Genomic DNA, 22,063 nt, shown 5'->3' with positions numbered 1-22,063 from the left:
TTTACTAGGACGCAACGCATACAACCAGCTTCTAGACACAGAAGCTAAAAAGATAGCAGTGCTGAACACGCATAAGGGCCTCGCCTTTGGAATTGCTTCAGCATTAGCTGTGTTCCGAAGGCGCGTGGAATCTGTTCGGCAGGGCCATCCAGAAGTGAAAGTCTGCCTAGATGATATTATCGTCGTGGAAAAGCATGATATGACTGTACTGCGACAAGTGTTATAGCGACTGCGTGACAACGGCCTGAAGCTGAACAATAACAAATGCAAGTTCCGGGAAAAGCAAGTGACATTTCTGGGGCACCGAAGACTAAAGAGGTCTGAATCATTTGCAAAACAACTTCGGTGCCATACTAGGTGCACCGGCACCAACGTCGGTGAGCCAGCTGAAATATTTTCTTTGTTTGATAACGCATTACTCTAAATTTTTGCCCAACCTCTCAACTATGCTAGCAGCACTATAGTGTATGCCCTGCTCACGAAGGGAGTTGCCTGGAAATGGGAACGGGCGCAAGAAAGTGCATTTCAAGAAGCGAAGAATGCTGTGAAAAAAGCGAACTTTCTCATTTATTATGACCCGCGTAAGCCACTTAGGCTTGAATGTGACGCGTCGTTGTACGGTTTTCGAGCAGTGCTCTTTCATCGCAGCCAAGGTAAAGATTACCCGACAGGTTTCCGGTCGAGAACATTAACGGCACCAGAGAGAAACTACTCGCAGTTGGAAAAAGGAGGCCTTGCCTTAGTTTTTGGTGTGACCAAGTTTTGTGATTATCTTTTGGGCAACCGTTTCACACTGGTAACCGATCACAAGTCTTTGACCGGACTTTTTCACCAGCATAAACCTATTTCGGAAATGACCGCAGCCAGGATTCAATTCATACTGATACTCTTGTCCGCGTATCAGTATGAATTGGAGTATTCGAAGGGACAGCTAAACACTAATACCGATGTCTTGAGCCGCTTACCTTCGCCTAGTCTAGAAAACGCAGGAGAAAATAAGTCCGTGGAATATGTGCTGCACGCACAAGCAATGAACAAGTTCTCGCTGAGTCCCCGGAAGCTTGCAGCCAACACTGCCGAAGACGGACTTCTTCGTTAGGTGAACACGTGGATCCTGCATGGCTGGCGAAGAGAATTGAGTGCATAACAGTGTTTTCAACATTTTTTCACTCGTAGATACGAAATGACAGTGCGTGACGGATTAGTTTATTGGGGGCACCGCGTTATTTTGCCAGAGAGGGCGCGTTCCTTCAAGCTGCAAGAGTTGCACGAAACCGATCTGGGCATGACAGCAATGAAGAGCACTTCTTGCTCTGAAAAAGTTCTTAGAGGACATCAACATTTTGGGAAAATACTAAGTTTCAGATGACCCGAATACGCTAAGTGAGTAACATAAATGTTGCTCGTGGTTCATAACTGGCTTATGTCGTGATCGCTACTGTTACTGAATATTTATAATTATGTTCTGTACTTGCAGTGTACACGTGTTGTGTGTTTTGGCTGTTCGAAATATCCGACTTTATATATGCGTACGCGTACTGGACTCATACACAAAACTTTGCGATTCATGTACTGATGGACTGTATATTTTTTTATTTATCCAGTACTACTGAGTGTCATATTTTATGTCGTTATTCTCCTTTTTTACGCAAGTTTGTTTCCTTTGCCAAGTGACAAGGAGTAGCCGGTGCCACCATAAAGGCGCCAACCTCTCTTAATATTCATTTCAATGAAAAACAAAAAAGCCTCGCTCGCACGGTCTTTTGGTATCCTATCCGGGGCTGGACCTAGATATAGAAAGCCTGGTAAAAAGTTGTCCGCAATGTGTGCACTGTTTGCCACTACCTGCGGCTCAGGTTCCTTCAAGTTGGCCGGTAACCAAGAAGTGCTGGTCAAGGCTGCACGTCGACTTTGCTAGTCTAGTGGAAGTGCTTATGATCCTTGTCTTGGTGGACGCAGGGACGAAATGAATTGAGACGGTGCCCCTGAAAACTGCCACGGCTGATACCACAGTAGAAGTGCTTCGAAGCATTTTCGCCCGTCTCGGCTTGCCTCACACAGTCGTGTGCGATAATGGAGCCCAATTTACCAGCGCACTGACAAAGACATTCTTCCGAGATAACCATGCGCGTCACGTAACAACTGCTCCTTATAACCCGCAGCCTAACGGGGTGGCAGAGTGCGCGGTGCGCACCGTCAAAGAAGCACTAAAGAAAAATAAAGCAGTGTCGCTGCAATGTCGATTCACTAAATTCTTGCTTCGCTACAGGATAAGGCCGACAAATCGCCTGCAGAGACGTTGCTGAGAACCCAACCAAGGGCCAGATTAAGTGTTCACTTCCCAGATCAAGAGGTCTCAAGTGTTCCACTCAGGAGTCAGGTCTCGGCCCTACCCACCCCGTTGTTTGCTCCCGGAACACGGGTCTGGTCGCGACTGAATAACTGCACTGGACCGAGATGACTGCCTGACACAGTGACTACCGCCATTGATGGACGCTTGATCACGGTCGACACGGAAGGCGGAGAACAGCGGCGACATGTAGGTAAAGTGCGACTTCGGGAAGTCCAGCAGAAAACCGTTTTTGCACCGCAAAGGGACACCGCAAAGTGAAATGGCGAACAGCGGTGGAGTTTCTCAATCTGATCAAATATCGACAGATGAAGTCTGCGAGAAAACCGACATAGAGTTGAGTAAAGGTCAAGCCGCAAGTACTGAGGAAGACCCGAGCCTACGTAGACGATCAACTCGGAAAAGAAAGCCCCTGGACAGATTTTATGAGAAGGAAGTGCCATATTGCGCACACTGCAGAACTGTGCATACGCGCATCGGCACGGCACGGCACGTGCATCCATGAGCTCCCTGACTGAAGGAGACGACGACCAGATGTGTCTGGAATAAGCCCTGTTTCTATTCGTAGTCCTGGCGTTAGTCGGGGTCTGGACGAGACTTCAGAAGCTACCCTCGAATGAACAAGAATCCAACTGTTATAGGGTTCTTGGTTGGTGTAGGGCAAAGGTGCGGTCCTTAATTAATGTGTTATTTGAAAGTGAAATTTGAAAAATAAAATGTATGATTCGATAAAAAAATAATAAGTATAAAATTTGTAATATCAGAGAAAGAAGAGTGCCTGGCAAAAAAGGTTAGGGGTTTTTAATCTTCGAGATGTACGCGACGAAAGCAGTTTGTCGGATTTGTAATGCACGGACGGACTTGAGCACTCGAAATTATATGTCTATAGGTAGGATAGATTTATTTAAAACAAATGTATGAACATTGTTCACTACACACTAAGAAGAAAAGGAGGAAATGGGGTATTAAGGTTACTCCTTTAGGGGAGATACTGATCTGCCACAACCATTCCTTCCCTTAGGGTTTGCGAAGGGATGAACTGTTACTCCCCATGTCGTTACTGCTTCGAGGACTAACAGTTGCTCCTTTCCGATACTCCTCAAGGGAGTAACGGTCATTATTTTGATGCTCCGCAAAGGTGGAATTAATAAAATTAGGCCTTTATATCCCAATAAAAAATTTACTGAGCTAAAAAAAGAAAGAAAAGGTGCCCGAAAGTTGAATTCGCACTCACGTCCTCGCGCTGACAAGTCAGGTACTCTAACCACTGCGCCACGGCAGATTTTTTTTTTCTTTTTTTCATGGTATTAATTACAGTAGCATTCAACCCGACATTCACCACTTCTGCTTAGTCAGAGAATGGAGGGCACAATGAAAGTCACACACAGAAAAGTCATCGTTCATACTGTGAGTAGAAACGTTGGTTTCGCTTTAGAAGGGTGGTTAGGATAAGCACGCCACCAAAATAGGGTATCAATCCGGTTGTATATCGAGACCATCATAAAACATGTCTTAGGTGTAGTGTCATTTGGATAAAATGTACCCATGTAGCTACCACCGTTTCGACGTTTCGGTCCATCATTCGTGTTTTCCACAAACTGCATTCCCATGGAAAAAAAAAATATATCGAAAGGCGCACTATTATCAGAGGTCGGCAGCAGGTATCTCACAGTGTGAGGGTTAACCTCAGTCTTTCTTTAAAGTCCGTTGGTGGACATCCAAAAATAGGATGGCGTCGGTGCAGCTAATAAAACAATGTTCAATTGTCTCTGGCACATCACAAAGGCGACAGTTAACAGAAGAGACAAAGATACCCTTTTTCTGTAGCCATGTTTTTACCAGTATGGTTTCACTATGAAGATTGTAATAGAATGTTTTGTAGCAAAGGGATAAATACATTTTGCGAACTCGCTTTAGTACATCATGGCCTGGCCATTTCAAGTATAGTGACCGGTAAAATGGAGGCGGAAATAGCATGGACAGTAAATCTTTGTATAACGTTTTCCGCGATACAGTGTACAAGTATTCAGTGGAAAACCGAACTGTCGGGAAACGAACCGCTAAGTAAACTTCTTGCATGAACCCCCACAAGCATAAACGCGAAGAAAAATTGGAAGAAACAACTAAATCAGGTAACGCATCAAGTGCGACTTGCATACTGGCAGGTCGGTTGACGGGACAGGATATTGAGACAGGTTAAGCATCGGAACGCAGGTGCGCCAGTATAAAAGCGACTCGGCATTTTGTGTATACTGTGCGGGTAGAGTCTAACGTTGAGTGTACTTGCAACCATAAGTGAGCGCGAAAAGAAATCTGCCAGAGTATTCTTAGGGGGATTTAAACTGAGGCACTACGCGATGTATACGTGTAGCGAGCTCAAACAGGGCACCCAAGACGACAGAGAAGGACAATTTCTCTGCCGCTTAGTGTGTCCCGTTTGAGCTACACATCGCTTCAGTTATGTTCATAATCTCCTTGGAACGGAGGTAACTTAGGTACTATTGACCAGCAAAATCTCGCAGTCTATCAATGACTTGCGCGTTTAATTGGTATCGCTCACTTATGGTGTGCGCACGAAGGGCATGTTTCTTCACATTCCAGCTTTTAAATTTCACGCAATTTTCTTACGAAGAGGCAAAGCGCTGCTTTGCATTTAGTTTAATAGACAATGCACGACATTCGAACTATTCACGATTTATAGACATACCGTTTTTGTCGCATCACTCCACGACACGGACGAAAACAGTGAAGTGCATGGGGAGTAACTGTTGTCGTTCGTCCTCCCGTTGCTCTCTTTCCGACCAGGGACTAAACACTTACTCTCCGAAATTTTTACACGGCGCGCACATTCATGCATTTAGTCCCTTGAAGGGCGAAAGTGCCCTTTTTAGGACTAACTTCTCAGTTACTCCCGTTTTCCCCGGGATTTTTCTTAGAGTGTATACCGCTACGGGCGTCGCCATAACGCCCTCTGAGCTGTGGTAATTGCGTATGAACCACCGCGCAAGAGTATTCCAGAAACTCCGGCCATGCCTCGGGGATCCCGCGATGTAGTCCAGAGAGGAAGTCCTCGGCCTTTACGAAATCTCACGTTTGCAGCTGTCTGGCAAAGGTTTATGCTATCGTTTTGTTAGCAGAAGTCCATAAGGTGGCATTGTCGAACGCATTTGATTTAGAGAACCTTACTGCGATATGTTTATTTTCATTAATTTTGTGCGTTATCATGGTGAGGATGCCATGTACACAGTGTAATAAATCTCGAGAAGTTGCGTAAAACAATCATTATTTGTTTCCATTCATACAGCAGGACAACGTCAAAACACCCACTCGCCCGAAGTTGTCAGCTTCGTGGCATTTCATTTGACCTTTAGATATAAAAGTTCCATCGTCGCCATTCCAGTGTTGCCACCCATGGCTGTCATCTCGTCGTCGGAATGCCATTGCCCTCATTAATGGCATCATAGTCATGCAGTCGTCTTCATGCCGTCGGGCTCGTTGCATCTTCTTCACTTTGTGGCAGTTATACCAGTGTCGTGCTATTGTCGTCATTCCTTCGTCGTCATGCATGGCACGTGCATGATCGAGCGCAACAAGTTCAGGTCGAGCGAGGCCATTCCCAGTGAAAATATCCCCAACTTGTTTGTGAGCTCTCTACTTGTCGTTAACCAGGAACAGCGTTCTTCACAAACACAATGACAGCACCCCTTAAACCAATTACCACAGGGCATGGGATGCGTCAATTTTTTCGACCTGTACATTTGCAGTGCTGCCAAATCAGACACTGTAGAGCAGCGATTCATGTGAGCTACTATTGCATAAAAAACTATGTGGTGTTATCGTTGCGATGTCGTTGTTGGCAGTGACGCCGTAGACGCTTCCAGCGTTGTTTCACACCAACCGCCATTTCCTGGGTGCAGCCCCTTTCCTGCCATGTGTGACTGATCATCCTCGTTAATAAGTACGCCTCACAGACACTCTTCTCATGAGCATGACAATGAAGAATTGTATGCCAGAACAGTGCCATATTGTCAAAAAAAGTTTTGTGCGATCAACATACTGTCGTCCGCGTCTGCTGCAGTTCTGCGTGTTCTGACCTTCGAAATACACGATCAGAAGAGACCCCACTGCTCTCAGTGCCTGTGCAGAGCGCAAAACCATGCAGTAATTGTTCTGAGCTAATGCTGCTGGATACAGCACATTAGTTAGCGTGCCTGACTCCCAGATGCACAATGCTGCGGTTTGTGTTCGTGTTCTTATAATTCTTGACGATATTTTATTGCGTTTGCAAATACTCCACTTAGCTTTTAATTTGAGTACTATGGTGCTGCGTTTAAAATATAAGACGAAACAACGGTCTCGATTACTTAATAAAAATGATACTTCCGTTGAATATTGCTGCCCTGTCACCGATGAAGATTTGGCGACACGCACACTTCCTGCGGTGATAATTTACAACGAACAATTCCGATCGTTTTTATGTGCTCTATGTGCCTCCATCAAATTCCTTCACGTCTTTTTACCTTGCCCATTCTCAGACTCCCAACGGAGGGTAGCAAGCCGCATGTTTTATTTGGTTAACAGTTCTGTTTTTCTTTGCTCTTGTTATGCGCCGAGAACATTGTCTCCAGTGGAAATTATTTGATAAAGAGCGATTACTTGTGCACTTAAAATACTTCGCAGCACCCCAATAACGTGTCAACGCTGCAATGCCGCCGAACTGGAAGAGCAAGAGCCAAAACAAATTGTGCAGGAACCACCGACAATGATTGCGATCGTAAGCGAATAGCCGGACACTTCAGAAAAACTATTCGCTTTATTAAGAGAACATATATTCGTTGCAATGAGAACATTTAGGTAGCGCTTGTTTTATACTTAATGCAACAGAGTCATTAACTTGCATATCTCTAGCACTAGTATAGGTGGACAGCACGTGCATCTCAATGAGCTAAGACAGATGGCGTTCGGCAAAGATCGTGCCACGCAAAATGGCTGCTCGCGCCCTTAGCGTTGGCGCTTTAGTTTCAAGCTGCGACTGCCAACCACCAACCACAAGAACAGGCGAAAGAGCCAAGGAAAGCTCTTCACTTTAAAAACGTCACAGTCAAACCGTCAAAAACGTCAAACCGGAGCCGATACGTAACTCGATAAAGATATGTGGTGTTTCTTCGGAAGTTAGGATGGGTGCTTGATAAGACCAGCGGAGGAAGCGTTTATGTGCCCAAGTAAGGAGGTAGCTACTGCAGTACCACGCTGTGTAACATTCCGTAAAACGAGTTGATGTCGGGGACGAGCTGTTCATTTGGGTGAGGGGTCACGTTTTGAATTCAAAGGTAGCAGAGAGGCGCACGTATCCGTCAAGGTTACCCAATAGCTAGCTAGCTGTTTTAAGAGGTATGCGAAAGCCGCATGAAGTGCGGTCCTTCACTGTGGTTGGACAACGTCTACTCCCTCTGACATTTCCTAGACGGGCCTTCACGTTTTCCCACTGGTTGACGCTGCCGCAACTGGCACACGTTGTAGTATTTGTGGGTATTATTAGACGCGCAGTCGGGCACTCCATATAGTATTTCTTGCGAAATGCTTACAGGTTATTGCGACCGCGGGTCCGAAAAGGTGAGATGTTCATTCACCGCGGAGAAGTGAGGAACGTGGGGCTGGGCCTGACATCCAGGACGTTTTAAACATGCAGATTTATGCTACATTTTGTACAGGAACGATGCAGAAAAGACTGAGTATAATGTGGTCGCGTTCAAGTTCAAGCTGCTGATCCTGTTTTCACCAAGCCGCCGCGTCCTCTTTTACCCCTCCATCGCCTTGGTCCCGTCGCCTTTCCCTAATCCGGCGTCAGGTGATGGAGGACATCATCCCCCACCAATCCGGAGTGTGGTAGCCTTTTTCGTCCGAAGAAAACTTGGCCCAAAACATACGCATATCACTGTGCACGAACAGGGAAAGAGGGAAGCACAATGACCCCGTCTCCGACACGGACGTGATAATTTGGGCTGTTGTCAGGTGGAGGAACATCCCCTAGCAAATTGCACATACCAGTCCTGGCGGTGTCCAACTGTTTGCCACGAATAATAGCAGTTGGAGATGGCTGTCATCAGTTCATTGGCTCGCACACTATTCTTGCATTCTTCGTGAGCGACTGGCTGCGCGGGGCAAATGGCCGATAGCAACAAGGTCCACTGTGTCTGTTTACACACCGAGATAATTGTATAGCATATGGAGCTGCTATGCTTTGAATGACCTCGGTAACGACCACATGGGTCCCACAGTACCTTCTTATGAAGGCGAACAATTCAATACTGTCATGTAGTAGTGATGGTGAAGAAAACAGTCGCAAAACTGTGAATGACAAAGCTAACCTTTTATTGGGTGAACATGTGCCCACAAAAGCAAGTTACACCCAAAGCACAACGATAGCGGCGAACACAGTCGGCGATCGTTGAAATCGGACCAGCTGGTCAAGAGCGTCAATTGACTGTAGCGCACGAAGCGGATGGGATTAACCCCTTCCGGTTTCGGTTTTGGGCGCGCATGTTTTGAATGCCAGCTTGCACGCGCTACGCCGGCTGCGCTAATCGGTGTGTTTCTTCTGCTGCTGTTGCTACTCAATCGCGCGCGGTCCTATTGCGGAACCGTTCATTTAATTAAAATGATTGCGAACGATCTTTACAAGCCTTCATCGAATCTGTGCGATGTGCAATTTCGTAAATCAGACGCAAAACGCCTTGTAAATTAGGAAATGTTTATTTCGCTGTACAAACATGCTCATTCCGGACTTCTTGTGCGTTCATCCAACGCTGTGGCACCAGGTAAGCAGCAGTGGTTCCCGTACGAAGCTTTCCCGGACGACGTCAGCTGAAAATAGTATTATTTCCTGCACTAAGAGCACAAATGCACGGGCGACTGCGCGTTTCCAAAACAACTTGGCCTAAGCCGACGCGATAATACGCTACATACACAGAGGTGGCCACAACAGAGGCTCTCAGCCAGATCATGCTAGACGCTCGCAGAATGCCTTCTGCTCAAGCTCAAGAGAAATGCCTGGGCGCAAAGCCTGTTTTCAGATGTTCAGAAGACAGAATTCTCGAGTTCTTGGTTTTTGAGCTTCTCGGCTTTATCTATTGCACATTGTGCCGGCGCAAGCAACACTCTAGTATTATCACCCTTGGCAATCGGTCGTCGCGTCTTCGACAAGCGTGAGTACCGAAAGAAGGTATATGTTGTGGCGCATTAGAAGGCGTCACAAACTTGTCTAAGACTTTGTACACGCCAAAGTAACTGTCATCACGGCCGGCATACTTTTTTGTAGCTGCTTCACAACCCCAGGCGTGGTGAGTATGCCTCAAAAGCATCCCAGAAAGTTACGAATTTAATTACAATAATCTTGGGGGTCAGAGAATGCGTCACGAACTTTTTCCAGTAAGATTCAGTACACGCGAAATTGCGGCACGCAGCCGAGCTGTTTTTCGCTAACGGCGTCACAACTCAGCGTGAGGCGAGGTGCCCGAAAACTACCGAAATAAGTTACAATAATGTTGGGGCTCATAGAAAGCGTCGCAAACATCTCCCAGTACTAGCCAACTCAAATTGACTGCGCCAGGACGGCTGAGCTCTTTGTCGCTAACTGCGCCACAGGTCTCGGCTCCGTGCCGTGAAAACCAATATTGTTTGAAATGCGTCGCAGACTGTCAAACAAGATTTCTCCCCTTGCCGTAGTGCAATAGTGCAATGGTGCTTTGTCGAAGTGCAGAAAGAACGCAAAAATACAACGGGAGCCAAACGAACACGCTACATCCAAAACGGGTCGCCGAACAGGCGAACTTCACATGCGCCACCGGCCTCGCTGGATTCGGTGGCCTGTCTGGCGCATGACGCACGCACAATTCGAGCCGCGCATACAGTCACATTATAATCACAAGGTTCGGTGCAACCAGACAACGGATAGGACCATCGAGAACATTAGAGAAACTTTCGATACATGCAGGCGCGTCCTGCGCTGCGCGATAACGCTTAACGTTTGTTAACCGTTGAGAATCAGTCACCCTAGAAGGATAAACAAGTACACGTGCCATTGCCTCCCTCTTCAATGACATTGTTCCGATGCTACCAACATAACAGCACAGCGAAAAAGAAGAGCACACTTAGTAAAGACAAAAGTAACAAAGCAAAAGAAAGTCCCAAAGTTCGTTAGCGCTGGTAGAATGGCTTAAAGGGCAACATGAACGAAAATGTGAAAAAAAAAAAATGAGGGAAGCATCGAAGTTCGACTCGGAAGACGCGACTGTTCAGATATGCAGTGTTTATTTGACACATTTTGCACGGATGGCTGTATTTTTGGAGGAGTGTGAGCGCCCGGCGGCTGCACGCCGGTACGCGCGCCGACAGCCGTGACGTCATGTGTGACTGGCGACTTGTGTGCTACTGCTGCTGCTGCTGCCGCCACCGCCGCCGCCGCCGGTGATGATTGTATCTGTCGTTTCAGCTCCTAAAATGCGTCGTCCTGCCGTGTTTCCCATTTAAATTCGACATAGAATTTTGTGAGAATAGTCAATGGCTCCGCAGTGCTTGAAAAGTCCCTTACAAAGTGCCTCTAATAGGTACGCAGGCCAAGGAATCTCCGAACTGCGTTCTTATCGATGTGACTTAGCAATGACAGCTGTCTTCTGCGGGTCGGGACGAACTTCAGACTTGCTGACGCCGTGGCCTAGGAATAGAAGTTCCTTTTAAGCGAAATCGAATTTTTCCGGTTTCAGGGTGAGTCCAGATGATTTTTCATCGCATCTAATACCGTCTGAAGCCGCCTCAGGTGATTGTAGAAATTAGTGGAAAAGACCACAACGTCACCCAAGTACGCGAGACAAGTCTGTCATTTCAGTCCCGCTAAGACTTTGTCGGTCACGAGCTAAAACGTCGCAGACAGAGATCAAACCCCGATTGGCACGACTCTAACTCGAAGAGACCGTCTGGTGTGACAAACGCGGTCTTCTTTAGATCCCTTTCATAGACTTCAATTTGCCAGTAACAAGCCTTGAGATCAACTGAAGAAAAATTCTTAGCATTACAGAGCCGGTCTGATGCGTCTTCTATACGTGGGAGGGTGTATACGTCCTTCTTCGTAATTTTGTTCAAGCGGCGATAATCGACGCAGAAACCAAGAGCTCTATCCTTCCTTACGAAAACCGCAAGAGATGACCTCGGACTCGTTGATGGCTGGATCATTTCACCGCGCAGCATTTAATCGAGTTGATGCTTTATGGCTTCTCGTTACCGGGTCGAAACTCGGCCGGCGCTCTGACGGAGTGGCCGAGTGCATTATTCGGGGATTATACAATGCCTTGAAACTGGTGTTTGTTGAATCCTTGATGACAAAAAACAGTCATTCTATTGCTCGAGGACGCCCTTGCAAGACTCGCATTGATGTAGAAGGTTGGTTCAGGAATATGCACCGTCGCTGTAGCTTCGGTAGAATAGGAGAGGACAAATGCATCGCCGACAGCTGCAGCTTCCTCAACGTATGCGATCTTCGTGTCCTTGTTCAGGTGTTTCCACTCCTGGCTGAAGTTCATCAACATTACCTGCGCCTTACCTCCGTGTAATCGAACGATATCCTTTGCGACGTCGATTTCCCGGTCGAGTAACAGCGGTTGGTCGCTCTTGACGACGGATACCATGTCCTCGGCGGCTTCTGCCCCGGCGGCTTCTGCCCCAGAGCAAATAATGATGCTGGGGCGGGGCGGAAGGCTGATTTGGTGTACAAATACTCCCAAGGCACGCTGATTGGAAGACCCCTCACGCGGAATCGCTTGGCCAGTGGACAGCGTTATCGACTTCGACTGTAGGTCATTGACTGCGCCGTGTTGATTAAAAAAGTCTACGCCGAGAATTACGTCGCGTGAGCACTGTTGTAGGATAACGAAGCTAACTGTTGCTCTGCAGATTGTAGCCGGTGTTATAAGGTGTTCTCCAGCTGTCTGGATATGAGGACCATCCCACGATAGGCTTGACTTTCTTCAGCTTGGCGGGGAAGGGTCCACTGATGACGGAGTAGTCAGCTCTATTGTCTACTAAAGCGGTGGCGGTGTTACCGTCGAGAAGCACGTCGACGTCGGTGGCTCTTTGTCTCGCATTGTAATTGTGTCGTGGCGTCGAATCACGGCTGCTTCACGTTGTTCCATAGCGGGTACGTCGCGTCGTCATGCCTTCGGGTCCTCAGATGAAGCTCCATCGAAAGTAGGGGGATTCCTGGGTTGTTGAAGCACGATTGGGGACGATGGGGCTGCCATTGTGCTTGTTACTTGGTCGCGCTCTTCCTGGTCGTCGCAGGTAGAAGTCCGTGTTCTGGGGGCAGGTTTTGTAGCCTGCAGCTAGCTCGATGGTCCGGGTCGACGCTGGTGTTATCTTCGGATTTCGTGCTTGGATCGCGGCTTTGCGAGGGCGTTCGGTACATGAACGCACTAGTATCTTCACTAGAACCTGGGCGAACCTGTGCCCACAGAAGCATGCTACCAAGGTCAATATACCTAGTAGCGAAGCTTCCATAGAAGTCTATACGTTCAAAACATGGCAATTCATGGGCGGTTCATGGGCGGTTCATGGGGCTTAGTGTCACCTGTATGAGAAGGAAATACTTCCGACGGGAGAAAAAATAATGTGGCGCCATATTCGTTAAAAACAGCAGTGACGTCATTTCGTTCTCAAAGGCGCGAAATTTGTTTTGGTGGCCCGCCATTACAGCTGTATATTCGAATTTCCCGGCATTCCACTTGATGGGCGTCCCTAGTTTTCATGCCGGAAAGTGTTGCGGTAACAGCTAAGCCGTGCAGGTGACGAAATCGTACCCCTGCACAGAAGATACGTTCTTTGGAGGCCGACGAAAGCATTGGGTATAGAGCGGTGGTTCCGCCCGAAAACAGTTAAACGATTGTCTGGCGGTCGTAACTCCCTGATTTTGACTGAACAGGTTAAGAAACGATGAAACTACCCGCGCCTTCAAATTCAGAAAAACGTCGACAAGCAAAACACAACGTGTGACGGGTGCGTAGTGTAACAGGTGAACTTTATGAGCGCGCCCTTCTGCACACTTCAAGAAATGCATTGCAAGTGTAGCGGCATCAACGCCCCCACTTATGGTGGGTGTTGAACAAAGGCATTTATTGATAATGATAAAGTAAAAATAGAGCTCTTTCCTTGTCACGCGCATTTAAAATTCAAAAGGAATTCAATTTTTCTGGCATTAATTTGTGTCTCGTTTCAATTAAAAGACGTCTTTTTCTTTCGCAACGTAATTTTCCGTCCTCACATATAGTCGCGCTTTAATCACTGCTGACGCTTGCTCATGTCGGCAACAATTTGTTCTGAACCGCTTTTCGCCCGAAGCTTCGCGACCTATTTGGATCGAGCTTGCAGTTTACAAAGCACGACAATAGCGGCGAACACAGTCGGCGATCGTCGAACTCGGGTCAACGGGTCAAGGGTGTCGGCTTTTATATACGAGTCGTCGAGGGCTTCAGAAACCCGCCGCGGTTGCTCAGTGGCTATGGTGTTAGGCTGCTGAGCACGAGGTCGCGGGATCGAATCCCGGCCACGGTGGCCGCATTTCGATGGGGGCGAAATGCGAAAACACCCGTGTACTTAAATTTAGGTGCACGTTAAAGAACCCCAGGTGGTCGAAATTTCCGGAGTCCTCCACTACGGCGTGCCTCATAATCAGAAAGTGGTTTTGGCACGTAAAACCCCATAATTTAAAAAAGGCTTCAGAGCAATCGCTTGTGCTGACGTGTCTTCCAGAGAGTACTACACAATTCCCGTCGCGCATGCAATCACATTGCACAAGGTTCGGTGACAATAGAGAACGGATAGAACCATCGATAACAGTCTAGACACTTCTGATACATGCAGGCGCGTCCTGCGCTGAGCGATAACGTTTAACATTTCTTTGCTGGTGAATAGCAATTACCCGAGAAAGATAAACAAGTACATGTATCAATGCCTAGGTGATGATTTTACATTATTGTTTTGTTCTTTCGTGCAGGGTTCTGAAGAATGGGAGGCGGTCAGTCCACGAGCGCAGCGCCTATGCAAGGTATATGTGCATGTAATGAGTTCATGTAATATCAGCATATTGTACCACGCAAACAAGCAGAAAACTACTAGAGTTTAGAGTTGCATATTCAGGCTTTACCCAGTTAGCAATAGTAGCTAAATTTATTTGGCAGAGTATATGATGAGTGGCAAAGTATATGATGTCCAATATATTGGATAAATGCCTCATAGCCGGAACTCAGGAGGATATAGAAGATATCTGTAGAAGATATATAAAATATCTGTAATCCAGCACCTACCACTGTTTAGGACGCTCGCGCAGTTCGTAAACAGTGGCTTTGCTGGACAAGCTTAATTCAGACTCTAAGGTGTGCTGTTATTACTAACCAAAACTATCTTATGCATGGGTGGAAACCTCATCCACCGAACCAAGTAGTCATGCAATGTAATCTGCAGCTAACTGTTTGAACGCTACGATAGTCGCGTATGTTACGATAGACGCTGTTACGATAGTCGCGTATGTTTCATTGCTCCTAAACCGCAGCTGCAATAGGGTCATGTTTGTGAATGGAACATTCAGAAATCCACGATTGATCTCCGAGGCTGATTGTAGGCTCAAATATGCGCGCACACGTCGCGCTGCGTGCTCGGTCCGCCTCAACGCCAGCAGAAAGTCCGGCCATACCGACTTAAACCACTTCAGCGCGTCTCGCAGAACCTTCTACCGCTTACAAGACGGACGTCACACTAAATAGACCACACGAGCGCTAAAACAAGTGCCAGCAACTACCGCCGAGCGTATACCTTCCATGCAAGATGGAGCGCTTGCCCAAGCCAGCATGCTACTGCCCATAGATGGCGCCATTGCGTAGCAATATGGTGGACTGTGGTATACTCATATGTGGACTGTATGCTCATATGGTATACTACATCATACTATATACATACTACTATACATACTATATACATACTACATCATACGGTATACTCATATATGGACTGTAGCAATATGTGGACTGTGGTACTGTGGACTGTGGTATGTGGCAATATGGTATATCTGTGGACAGGAAGGCAACAATTTAGGTTTGAAATTTTGTGTTAGAAAATCAGGTGCTATGGTATTGAATGAAAACAGTGAACAGACAGTGGAGATACAGGGCCATGAAATACCTCGGGTAACAGAATATAAATACCTTGGTATATGGATAAACGAAGGCAATAGATATATGGAAACACAGGAAAAAACCATAACAGTAAAGGCGAAGAGAAATGCAGCCATAATGAAGAACAGAGCGCTATGGGGATACAATAGGTACGAGGTCATCCGAGGCATGTGGAAAGGTGTAATGGTTCCAGGACTTACTTTTGGAAATGCGGTTGTTTGCTTTAAATCAGAGGTACAATCAGGACTCGATGTGAACCAAAGGTCAGTGGGTCGGCTCGCATTGGGCGCTCACGGGAAGACTACAAATGAAGCTGTGCAGGGTGATATGGGCTGGACTAGTTTTGAAGTGAGGGAAGCTCGCAGTAAAATTGAGTATGAAGAACGGCTGAGGAATATGGAAGAAAGTCAATGGGCTGGGAGGGTGTTCAGGTATCTGTACAGGAAAAACATTGATTCACAGTGGAGGAAAAGAACTAGGAAGCTTACCAGCAAGTATGCGGCCTGTATGGTGGGCAACACAGCAACAAAGAAGGTCAAGCGGAAAGTCAGAGAGGCTGAAATAATCTTATGGGTGGCGGAAATGTAAAAGAAACCTGCCATGAGTAACTACATAAGAGGAAAAAACGACATCAGGAAAGAAACCATTTATGATAACTCAAAGGGAAGCTCATTACTTTTCGAAGCGAGATCGGGATGCCTTAGAACACACGCCTATAAAGCGACATATAAGAAGGAAGAAGAAGCATGTGCTTGCTGCGGTAAAGCTAGGGAAACGACGGAGCATGTTTTATTAGAATGTGAAGACGTCTACCCAGCGGTCGATTTAGGCGCCACTGGCCTCCTTGAAGCCCTTGGGTTCAGCGGGAGCAGTGGTAAAGCAAACATGTCTGTAATAGGCATTAGTAAGAGGCGATTGGTGGATTGGTGGAAGAAAAGTAGGGAAACAACAAAAGACGGAGACGTACAAAAGCACAGTTTGCAATAGGGGATCAGAAAATTTGGGCGTGGTAGTTCATAGTGTTTTTTTTTTTTCATTGTTTAACCTAGGTAGGCCATTAGGCAGTATAATAGCAAGAGCTTGGTGGCGCAACCCACCACCCCGTTCCAAAAGGGACGCTCATAACATCCATACATCCATGGTGGCGCCCATGAAAAAAGGGTCTATAGGCAATCGGCATGCTGGCTTCGGCGAGCATGCCGACTGTGCGTTGTGTAGGTTGTGTGCGCGCGTGTTTGAGCATAGAATCAGCCTCGGAGATGGATTGTGCATTTCTGAAAATTAATTCCCTAATGTGCACTTGTAGCAGTATTCTCCTTTACTTAGAAGCTGCGGTTTGGGAGCAATGAAACATACGCGACGACCGTAACAGCGTGGACACCATTCTGCTACGGTTATAGTATGGTTATACTGTTATACTTTGAGAAGCGTTAAAACTGTTAGCTGTAGATTGCATTGCGTGACTACTTGGTTCGATGGACGTGGTTTTCACCCATGAATAGAGTAGTTTTCGTTAGTAATAACAGCATACCTTACAGTGTGAATTACACGTGTCCAGCAAAGCGACCGTTTACGAACTGCGCGAGCATCCGAAACAGGGGTAGATCATGGATTATAGATATCTTTGTTCTATGTACCGCATGGTGCAAGCATGTGACATCACCATTTATACATTTATACACGTTATGTGGCATGACCATGCAGGGTATAATTGCGGCGTGAGCGCATTTGCTCTTTTTTTTTTTTTTTGAGAAAGAGGTCGATAGCCGAATTTTCTTGTCGATTTTGTTCGTCTCGTTTTCTACAACGTAATCACCCGTATTACGGAAATTTTGTCCTCAAAAATAGCAGTTGCATTTTTTTTATGGGATTCCTCTCGGATATTACGGCTTTACAGGGCAAAAAAGGCAATACCGAAGCACATATAACTTATATATGTATCATGCTGCTTCATTAACCGTAGTGATCGCTGTGTTGAGCAGCGCCATCGGCCTCATACATGAGACTAGCGTAGACATGTCATAGTGATTTCAACTCTACTAGACTTGAAATGCGGGAGAACGATCGTGTACCACAAATATTTGAAAGCGCCTGGCGCTTAGATGTTTTGGGGTTGCCTTAGGTTGGCCTTACACGAGCATGCGCTCCTATATTTTAGTCCCTACGCCAAGCGGTCAGATAGTGAGCAGATTTACCATTTCATGCTAGCAATGCAGAGACGCCGGTTCTCTTCATTGAAATTGTATGAACGGCATTGTATGAACGGACATTGCGTAAATTTCACGAAGTACGAGCAAAAGCATCTCGAAATCCTTCCGCAGCACGCGACAGCAATACTTTCAAGCAGTGCCGCACCAGTTCGAACAAGCCAGAAAGGAGGAGAGGCTCGCCCTGCCCTTTCCTCCTCGCCTGATGAAATTGCTACTGCAGTCACTGCTACTGTGTTGTAGGTTTCTGGATAGCTCAATTTGACCTAGCGTCTATTCCAGCCCCATTACACGCGCATATACGCCAAGCAAACAAAGAAAAAACAAAGCCACATTGCATCGGGATTTCATACCGGGCTCATTGCGCAGGGTTGATGGAGCTCATTGTTTTTTCTTCCTGTTGCGGTGCTCAATGGATTGGTACAAGCTTGGTGGCATGGTAATTTGTAGTGATATACGACGGTTATCTCCCACGGTTATCTAATCTGCGCATTACATTACCTGCCCTGCGCCATTTTTTTCTCTTGATGTCCACTAGAGGACGGCAGAAGACTAGTTGGTGCGACGAAATGAGGAAATTCGCAGGTGTTAGTTGGAATCGGTTGGCGCAGGACAGGTGTAACTGGAGATCGCAGGGAGAGGCCTTCATCCTGAAGTGACATAAATAGGTTGATGATGATGATGGTGATGATTATGACTGCCCCCCCCCCCCCCCTCCGCCCTGTTTAAAAGGTGACGGGTCAGTCATCCAACATCTATGCTTTCGGCCAGTCACCTTGTCTATAGGCTGCAAAACAAACGTATATTAGCCTTTACCGACTGGTCTTATTAACAAAACTTTTTGTCGAATATTGAAATTTCTATTATTCGCGGCTAATAAATTTCGCGTCCTTTCTTTCTGGGGATTTCGTGCTCAGCCATTGAGACGTGCTATGCAAACATGCTTTAATTTCTAAGACGGTGAAAGGAAATGAGTGCAGCAGTGCGCACGTACGGCTAGAGCATAAAGGAGGATACGCAAGATGGCCACATGGTTTCGACTGCACCATCGAGCAAGCTACTGCACTCTTTCTGGTCTAAAATATTGCATTAGGTGAATTCGTGTGTTGCCTTTCCAAAGGCGTAGTGCGACGGTAGCCTGCGCTGTAATGTACAAACAGAAAAATTCGCATACTCCTAGACTTTAACAATCGCAATGAACTCATGCAACTTTCAAGAGGAAGCTGCTTTTGACGACAGTATAGTTTTTCAAGTGTACTCTCCAAAGCTTTCCCCATGGCCTTTGGTTTCGCGGAATTTTCGAAGTGCAGAATTCGCTTAATTAAACGAATGTAAAAAAAAAAAAATTGCTTCAACGAGTTTTCCTGAGCGGTCTGAGCCATGAACCTTAGCTACAACTTCCTGGCATGTGTAGAACTTGCTGCTTATAATTCAAAGTAAGACATGAGTGGCTGAGAAAGTGTTGCTACTTTTGTTATTTTATCGATACAATTAACACGTTTCCTTTCACCACGTCATTGTGCGCATACAGAGATTACAAGATTCAAGGTTGGTGACCGCGTGGCAGTCACCATGGACGTGGAAAACTTCAGACTTCTTCAGAACGACTATGGTGGATGGGAAGCCCAAATGTCTCTCGTAAGGTCCTCACATGTAATTTCGCGAGCATTTCAGCACAACCTTACGGCTACATTAATAACGCCTGAACCTTTGCATATCCAGATCTTCGGGAATGTCGGCATCGTCCAGAAGCTGTTGCCAAGTGGCGGCCTCGTGGTTCACTACAAGGTTGCCAACGCCACGTGGCAGCTGAACCCTACCGCGGTGGAGAAAGTGAGCCACAACAAAGGAATGTCAAAATTGACGCCCATAGCCGCCATAGTGAATGGCGTCAACGTTATACAAATTTCACGTTTAGCGCGAGCTTTAAATACAGCACTATATATTAGAGAGCCACGCAAGGCAAAGAGATTATAGCGAGAAGGATACATTTTGCTGTGTATATTACAAATGAAACGCACTGTTGAAATACAAATCGCGCGTAGCTTTAGGAGGTACCAGGTAGCAAAGTGAGGTAGCAGGGGACATGAGCGTAGCCTCGTCGCCTGCAGCTCTTAGCTGTCGACGTCAAGAAGGCGAAGGCGATGGATGATGTTTGTCGACGGAAGAATGTTGATAGAAGGTGCATGCACAGAGAGGCACGATAAATACACTTAAGACTTCATATATGCCACTTTTGTCACTGTGGCACATTGCTTCTGAGGTGTTTGCCGGGAATGGGCTTACACACAGGTGCACATGCCCAGTGCTGAAGTTATCTGTTCCAGCACGTAGCTAGTAGCACGCAGCCAGATACCCAAGTTGTCTACTATGTCAGGCAGCAGCCAGTAGCAAGCTGTCCATCGTAGTATATGTCCACAAATATTGTATTTCATTGTATATCCACAAATATATCCGCCGAAGAAAAGACGACGAACGCCAAATGCAGTTGAAGAGGCTTGGAAAACTTTGGAAGGACAACTTTGGTTTATAAGGTGATCAACAATGGACGAACAAGAAAATCCTCAGCCTCGAGCCGACAATTTCACAAGAGGACTTGCCGCGGTGTAGGTCAGTCCTGTTGTCGAAACGTTGACTTCAGGCTGGGGCTTGTCTTGGTCACCCGTTGTTGATCAAAAACCAAAGAAAGATGATGAAATGTTGGAGGGTAGGGAGGGCATAAGCAGGGTCAGCCTGCCTACGCCAAAATAGGTGAATGAAAGGAGATAATCGGAAAGTTAGCGGAAAGATAGAAGTCGGCAGCAGCAAGTGCTTAAAAAGAAAATACACCTGTCTGAATGTATTTGCATTGAGGTAATGTAAAATGATGGAGACATAGTAGCAGCTGCTATACTATGTGAGCCTGGGAGCTGAGAGAGTTTTTCCCGATATCTTCTCTGGTGATTATTATTAGTAGACGAATCACACTAATGGAACAGAGAGCGATAAATCTCTACACTGAATTCAGTATAGTAGTTTTCTCGACAACTGCTCAGATTGCGAGAGGCACTAAATATCGGAATTTCCCTACAAGGTAAAGGTAACAAAGTCTATTTATGATTTCGCCTCTTTAGCCAAGCAGGTCACATACTGCTCGCAAAAGAATTTATTTTCATTTCAATAAAAAAAAAGTGCTAATACGAGAACGCGAGAAAATTCTTAGCGCGTTCTTTCTGATCTTATATAGCACTTGCCTCAATTTTTTTCCTAGATTTCATTTAGAACATTATGCGTCTACTTTCTTCCTCAGCTCATCGCCTACAAAAGGGGTGATAAAGTGAGAGTCTGCGTGAACCTCGAAACGTTGAAAGAATTGCAAAAAGGGCACGGAGGATACAATGAGCGTATGCAGACGGTGAGTACATGCCTAGTCAATACGATGACCGTGCTTTCTGCGCTTAACTACGGGACAGCAAACGTTCCCGAAAGCCCGTATCACATTGCGCTCCATTTTCCAAATATTAGTGCAGAAGCATAGTTGTGTTCGTAGCTTACGTATAGAAAGGTATAAACTGAAAGTGCACAGAACATTCCTCAAACGTTCGTTTGTAAAGAGAAAGCAGAAATTCATAGTCCGCAGAACATCAACACAAAGAAGTGCCAAATGCCCAAAGCTACCGTTAGAGAAAGTTCTCAGATGCTCCCGAAGCGATTTGATCAGTGGCTCTACAGTTCAATTAGCGCAGCAGTCCATGACACTAATAGAAGCAAGAAAACGTTTCACAGTTTGGTTCGTGATGCTGCCTACAATCTTCACTCGGAAAGTGCGAAGTGTACACGCTTCATGCTGAACGTATTAGCAACGCTGACACACGGGGTTAGTTTCGCGTCGCCACACCGCTCTTTTACCGCTTAATCTGACATGACCAAAGAAGTTCAGTGGCACGAATTTTTTGTGCCGAAAACGCGTAATTGTACGGTGATCGGTACCAAGTACTATAGTTTCTTTCATGAGGTGGGGAGCACATAACACGGCACACACATCGTTGGTTACAGTCTGCCACTCTTGCGCGGTACGTGACATCACTTTCACAGCCGCTTGTCCAAGCCCGTCTCCTTCATAAACCGAAGTAGTCCCTTCGTCGCCTTCAGCTGTGATGTCTTCTGTCGGCAATATGTGAAAATGGTTGCAACTGACAATGGTCTATTGTCAAGGTGCGCTAGAACGGACGCCTTGGACTGTCTCTGAACATTATATTCAGGACAGTCGCACAGAATGTGTTCCAGCGTCTCCTCGCAAAGACAGGCATTGC

General features: G+C 46.3%; 1 protein-coding gene across 4 annotated transcripts in view; it reads left to right on the top strand.

The window, feature by feature from the left end:
- Positions 1–22,063, top strand: part of LOC126545489 (E3 ubiquitin-protein ligase MIB2-like) — a 107,425-nt gene that overhangs the window by 38,228 nt on the left and 47,134 nt on the right. For 3 of the 4 annotated variants that reach the window (XM_055062102.2, XM_050193383.3, XM_055062105.1), the window contains exons 2-5: positions 14,391–14,441; positions 19,303–19,409; positions 19,494–19,604; positions 21,061–21,165. In XM_055062102.2, coding sequence (XP_054918077.1) covers positions 14,402–14,441; positions 19,303–19,409; positions 19,494–19,604; positions 21,061–21,165 — 363 coding nt within the window. In that variant the 5' untranslated portion in view covers positions 14,391–14,401. Of the gene's footprint in view, positions 1–11,093; positions 11,114–14,390; positions 14,442–19,302; positions 19,410–19,493; positions 19,605–21,060; positions 21,166–22,063 lie in introns of those variants that run through there. The other variant, XM_055062098.1, reaches the window with a different exon arrangement.

This window comes from Dermacentor andersoni, chromosome 3 (assembly GCF_023375885.2).
Source record: "Dermacentor andersoni chromosome 3, qqDerAnde1_hic_scaffold, whole genome shotgun sequence".
NCBI classification, from domain to species: Eukaryota; Metazoa; Arthropoda; class Arachnida; order Ixodida; family Ixodidae; genus Dermacentor; species Dermacentor andersoni.
Note: the sequence above shows the minus strand (reverse complement) of the source record. Positions and strands in the feature narration are given on the sequence as shown.